The sequence below is a fragment of the Simochromis diagramma genome, unplaced genomic scaffold, assembly GCF_900408965.1.
Source record: "Simochromis diagramma unplaced genomic scaffold, fSimDia1.1 OVJJ01000123.1, whole genome shotgun sequence".
NCBI classification, from domain to species: Eukaryota; Metazoa; Chordata; class Actinopteri; order Cichliformes; family Cichlidae; genus Simochromis; species Simochromis diagramma.
The window spans coordinates 2,338,225-2,344,513 of record NW_024386778.1 but is presented as its reverse complement, the minus strand read 5'-3'; the positions used below and the strand labels follow the sequence as shown (position 1 = coordinate 2,344,513).

Sequence of the window (6,289 nt, the reverse complement as noted above, 5' to 3'; positions counted from 1 at the left end):
AAGATCTTCTGCCTACAACAACCTCTGTGATTCAATCTCTGTGATTCATGCATCAGATCATCAAGCTGCAGTAACAAGTCATAGGTTGAGTTATCAGTTCCCATCAGGTTCAGCTGCAATCACAGTGGACAAACTGGCTTTTTAATGAGGTTTTCTGACTTCTGGAAGAGAAGCATAAACATTGTAAGAATGCTGGAAATAGGTACTGTTACTACAGTAGAGTAGTGTATTTTGAAGCCTGTTTCTAAATATGAGAAATTTAAAAAAGTGACAATTTCAGTTTCTAATAGTAAAAGCATGAACACTATACCACTAAAGTATGATTCACAAAATATCTATGACGTTCAATGAATTTGCCCCAAATAAGGTTAAAAAAAACTCCGGTACTTTTTTCTTGCTGTCATGCAGTCAAAATCCTGACGAGTCTCTGATTCATGTCACAACAGCACCCATATATATACAAAATGATGAAAATGCATACTTTCTTTTTTTTGGTTCTGTTGATGCATTACAAGCTCTCTTGTTTTCCAAGACAGTCATCGTGCCCCACTACCGGTGGACCTTATACAAGACTTCTTGTAATCCTTATACGAGACGATTGTGGATGACTGATGCAGTCTGTGTTAAAATCTGTTAACATCAGCTCATTGTGTAATGGAGTGTTGTAATATTGACCCATATAATTGCCCCCAAAATAGGTACTCATATATGCAATCATGGAGACACAAAAGAAATGATCATCATGTGGTGCATATTTAAACCATAGAAAAAACTTTTTTCAAAGTGTTTCATTTTATGTTTTCTTAAAAAATAAAAGAAGAAAAGAAGAAGGGCCTAATAGATACTTAATAGATACTTTTTCATAACAGGTACTAACTGGTCATAGTTTACACATGTACTAGCTGGGGTTTTTTTAGCATTGTTCAGTTTATCTAAGACACAATCCAAACGATACTACCATCAGTGTCCAATACTGAAAAGAATGGCAGCACTGTTGTGCACCACATGCAAAATTGAGAGTAAACAGAGGGTTTGTTGACAGCACGATATATCTTGTTTGGGTTTAGCCTCAGGACACATTGCTCACTTATCAGTAGAAAAAATAATCTAGGTACTCCCTTTTGTGATGGATTCGATAAATATCTTCTGACTTGTGCTAAACCGCCTTAAGCAAAATTTACAGTGTCTGTTGTAATATAACTTCGAACAACATGCAAAATTAGGAAACATATTCAAAGTAAAATGACAAATATACAATAAATGTTTCATCTCCCTCCTGTTTAAATACATAGAGACAATATTGTCTGAATGAGTATCAGCAAAACACTGATGAAGAAATACACTAGCATGATCCTACAATGATATGTACAACAGTCAAAACTCACTGGTTTTATTATCCCTTACTGTTTCACTATTAACATAATATTTGGTTTAAAAATCTGTAGTTTTGGTATGTAATGTTTTGTAATGTGTCATCTCATAATCACAGAGTTGATTTGGGAATTTTCTATCTGTGCTGATCTTCTCCTCAGTCATGTCATCCTAAATATAACTATTACTGAGTCATCAGCTCAAGGAAGTAGTTGCTTAACACACCCACTCTACGATACTTCCCCTCCACAGCCTATATAACACCAGACTTCAATGTATGCACACAAGTCAAAACAGTGAAGAAGTATGAGGTCTCTCACTGGGTGTATTCTGTTCAGTCTGGCGACTGCAGTTCTCTCTGTGCCGCTTTCTGAAGTTTCTGTGGAAGATGAAAGTTTTGCAGAGGTATGTATATGTTTCCTTTGCTTGTCCTATAATTGTAACACAAGTCCTAGGACTATGGGGTATTAAGAATATTGTTCAGATCTCATGTTTTTTGACAGAACTACCTGAAGAAATTCTTCAACCTCACAGAGGAGGAGGGTCCAGCTGTCAGAAGGGGCATCAGCCCGCTGAACAAGAAGCTGGCTGAGATGCAGAGATTCTTTGGTCTCCAGATCACTGGGTCTCTGGATGCTGACACTTTGGCCATGATGAAGAAGCCCCGCTGTGGGGTTCCCGATGAACAGGTCGCTCGTTTCTCCATTTATGGAAAAAAATGGCAGAAACGCAGCCTCACATACAGGTGAATGATCTAAAGACACAACATAACACACAACGTGAGAAAATGTGACCACACTAATGATTTTCTTGGATATTGTTGTGCTCTGCAGGATAGAGAACTACACACCTGACATGTCTGTGACAGAGGTGGATGACTCCATAGACAAAGCTCTGCAGGTGTGGGCCAAAGTCACTCCACTGAGGTTCACAAGGATCTACAGCGGCATTGCTGATATTATGATCTCTTTTGTTCGCTGGGGTGAGTGCAAATTTTTTTCAGCAATGGAAGATGCACTCAGATAACATCATTATTAAAAATATGAGTCTAAAACAATAGAAAATAGAGTATGGATAGGTTACTCAGAATCAGAATACCCTAAAGAAATGATGTACTTATACACACAATACCTCTAATCGGCATTATATTGTATTACATAGAGTTATATATGTTTTAGATTGACTGTTTGAATCCACTTGGAGATAACTATTTACCAAATGTTTCATGTCAATGTGTGCACAAAATGGTTTGTAAATTTTGGCTTGTTTGCCTTATTTAACAGAACATGGTGATTTTAATTCCTTTGATGGGCCCGGTAACACTCTCGCCCACGCCTTTGCTCCCGGTGATGGTCTTGGAGGGGATGCTCATTTTGACGATGATGAATCTTTCACGTTCCGCTCAAGCCGTGGTGAGGTTTTCACTTATCATTTTTCCTTTTTTGATCTTTACGTGCTGTGATTTTAGAAAATAACTGCATTGTCGCACTGTCCTGTAACCGGCCTGCCATTATGTGTTTTCGGCTTCAGGCGTCGTCCTCTTCATTGTCGCCGCCCATGAGTTTGGTCACTCTCTGGGCTTAGGTCATTCCAATGTCCCTGGTGCCCTAATGTACCCAACGTACTCCTACAGAAACCCTGACACCTTTGTTCTGCCTCAGGATGATGTTAGGGGCATTCAGTACCTCTATGGTGAGTACTGAGGGTCTGAATATTGCTTTGGTATTGCTGCTCGTTTTGACCTTTGGTGGATTGTGAAGCAGGGGTTCCCAAAACGTATCTTTTGAATTCTAGGTTCAAACTCTAGGAAGGATCCCTCTGTGGATGATCCCAAACCTCCCACTACTCCTGATGCCTGTGATTCTACCATGGTATTGGATGCTGTCACAACCCACAGAGGAGAGATTATCTTCTTCAAAGACAGGTTTCAGATATGCGCCGCAGCAGAGTGCTAAAACATCTAAATCCACAGTTTAGTAATGATTGTTTGATGGCTCATGTTTGCCTCTATTTATTATCAGCTTCTTGTGGCGTAGCTTCCCCCAGAGCCAGACTCCACAGCAAAGCCTCATCAGAAGCTTGTGGCCCAGTGCCCCTGTGGACATCGATGCTGCGTATGAGAGCCAACAGTTAGACACGGTGTTTCTGTTCAAAGGTACTGGTTTCTCCTTATCTATGTAAGAAACACATTCCATATTTTGGAACCTAACTTAAGCGTTTTCAATCATTTTCTACAGGTCGCAAAGTGTGGGCCTTCACTGGCAACCAGCCCGTGCGGGGCTACCCTAAAACACTAACTGCTTTTGGTCTGCCAAAAGGAGTGAGGAAAATCGACGCTGCCCTTCATGATGTAAACTCTGGCAAAACTCTCTTCTTTGTAGGCAATAATTACTTCAGGTGAGTTGAAAGTTTACCAGTTCCAATTTTCACTGTGAACTACTCTATACTATTAACGTCAACTGGATCAATCTATTTTCTGTTTTTCTCCAGTTATGATGAGTCCAGAAAGACTATGGAGCAGGGATATCCCAGACTGGTGAATCAGGCCTTTGCAGGCCTGACCAGAAGAGTTACGGCAGCTTTCCAGCACAAAGGTGAGTGGTCCTCACTGCTAACCTGAAATTAGAGATTTTAAAAAAATGTCTTGTCAGACTAAAAGTCATGCTACTGTCATTGTAATTTCCACACTTTTAACATAACAGCAGAACCAGAAGCAGCTCTAAAACTCTTGAAAACTCTTTAACACTTAAACAGTGTAAAACCGAAAAGTAGCACCTACTTTATAATGAGTCTAAAAACATAACCTCCCCGAACAACAGTTAAGTATTAAGTACTGAGCTTAGAGACAGTAGGTGGATTTTTTTGGCAAAGTCTGCTGGCTGTATGCTTTAAGCTAAGCTAACCGTCTTTTAGTTTAGTATAACCAACACATGAAAGCAGTGGCCTCATGTATATCGTTGAATTAAGACAATGTATTATTTTTGTGAACCATTTCTTTAACTAGTATTTAGACTAACACTCAGCCATTGTTCTGCAGGTTACACTTACATTTACAGTGGACCCTACATGTATGAGTACGACCTGGGGACTGGGACACGGCACCGTGTATTGAGGAACAGTTACTTCCTGCGCTGCACGAACCCCTAGACGAATCGGTCTTTGTTTTTACAGTATGTAGTAATTGTGCAAACTAAGACAAAAATCTGTAAACAAAGCCTACAGTATTATTCAAGTACTTCACTGAAAACGTTTAAACTGCACTTTTCTCACTTTCTTTTTAAACATATAATAAAAGTGGGGCTTAAGGAGTCCGTACTATGATCTATAAATATATGATCTACACATCCTTGCCTCTGCTAAATTATTTTGATCCCAGATGGACACAAAATCTTTGCCCTTGCCTGAGTAATTCATTGTACTTTAACAACAGTTACAGCTCAAATAAGATTGTTTTAGTGCTGCAAGTTTTGCTGAAACAAAACAAAACAAGTTTATAATGGAAACAACTAAATTAAAAACTGATATTTGTATCCTGATATGACTGAACACCCTCTGAAGATTTTGAGAATATTAAAGAGAAATTGAACCACTGACCAAGTAGTATTATGTTAAAGGGGGATTTAATACTGCCTTGTGCTATAGCTGCAGAAGGTATGAGATTGATGAGCACTGCATTAAGTAATTAATTTTGAGAATATTTTAATGACTTTCTAAATGCAGCTTCAAATGTATTTTCTAAACGTGTTTTGTTGTAATTGCTCAGATGACTTCATTTTAAAAGGAGCATTCACTAATAAATACACTAAATGACTTCATTGTCTTTAGACTGTTGTTTCTTAACTATGATATGAAAAATGACTGTATGAATTTTAAATAACTGATGGTTACATGTCTTATTTATATAAAAGCTGAACTGTTTAAAAACATCTGATACTTTTTGGTTATTATATCCAATATAAATAATACATTCTCACACAATATAATAAATACATAACATGGCTTCTTGGCATAACAACACATCTGTACGGAGCAGAATGCCATGGTCATGGGTCATTGATTCAGTGCTTTGTGTTCATGGACTTCTTGACTAATCATTATGATGTTTCTAGAGTGACTCATATTTATTAGTTTAGTTTTTCTTGGAAAAAGAAGAAAAAACAACCTCTGCTTACCACACAGCCAGACCCTGACACAGAAATCTGTACATAGACCCCCCCCCACACACACACACACACACGGTGCTGATGAAATACCCTGATGTCCTGCTTCAAGGCTTTTCAGACTGAAATCAATATGTTCTTGTTGATGAAGTGAACATGCATGAACATGACGTAAATTCCTTTACATGCAGATCTAAGGAATATATCTCCCCCTATAGACACACACACACATTAACATTGTAATGCTGGTCTTATTCACAACACTGGCACTGAATATTTCCATAAAAAATATGCAACTAGCTCATTATAAGCTTTAAAGTCTTTTCCACAGCATTGACACATAGCTGCTAATCATGTTAATAATCTGACCTTTGCTGAAGGTAAGCTTGTGCTCCATATTATAGTGAATACTTGGATTATAATTCTTTAGCTGATCAGATAATGATCAGCTTGCCGTGCAGGGAATTATGTGTCATTTTGCATGAAAATACTTTTGCATATTTCCAAATATGCTGACAACGTATTAACTGACTCATTGCACTCTCTAACCTAGTCTGAAATAGTTAATACCAGCAATTAAACTATACATTTTAAATTGTTATTATTTTAAGGGAAACATTAACCTAACCAAAGATACAATGGCATAAATTGGGCCTCCTGCTTCTTTGATTTCTTCTTCGTACTTTCCTGCCAGACAAAAAAATGCATACTGGAAGCAAGGAAACAAAACATAAGGAGTGAGGGGATGAGTGAAAACA

At 38.1% G+C, this 6,289-nt stretch overlaps 1 protein-coding gene across 1 annotated transcript; it reads left to right on the top strand.

Annotated features, from left to right (window-relative positions):
* The first annotated feature begins 1,677 nt into the window (after nucleotides 1-1,677).
* On the top strand, nucleotides 1,678-5,384 carry LOC120721320 (collagenase 3-like). The gene is made up of 10 exons (XM_040011573.1): nucleotides 1,678-1,776; nucleotides 1,875-2,116; nucleotides 2,205-2,353; nucleotides 2,655-2,783; nucleotides 2,902-3,063; nucleotides 3,166-3,295; nucleotides 3,393-3,526; nucleotides 3,609-3,768; nucleotides 3,862-3,965; nucleotides 4,409-5,384. Exons 1-10 carry the CDS (start codon nucleotides 1,678-1,680, stop codon nucleotides 4,516-4,518), a joined length of 1,419 nt encoding a protein of 472 aa, XP_039867507.1. The 3' UTR covers nucleotides 4,519-5,384.
* Nucleotides 5,385-6,289: the final 905 nt, after the last annotated feature.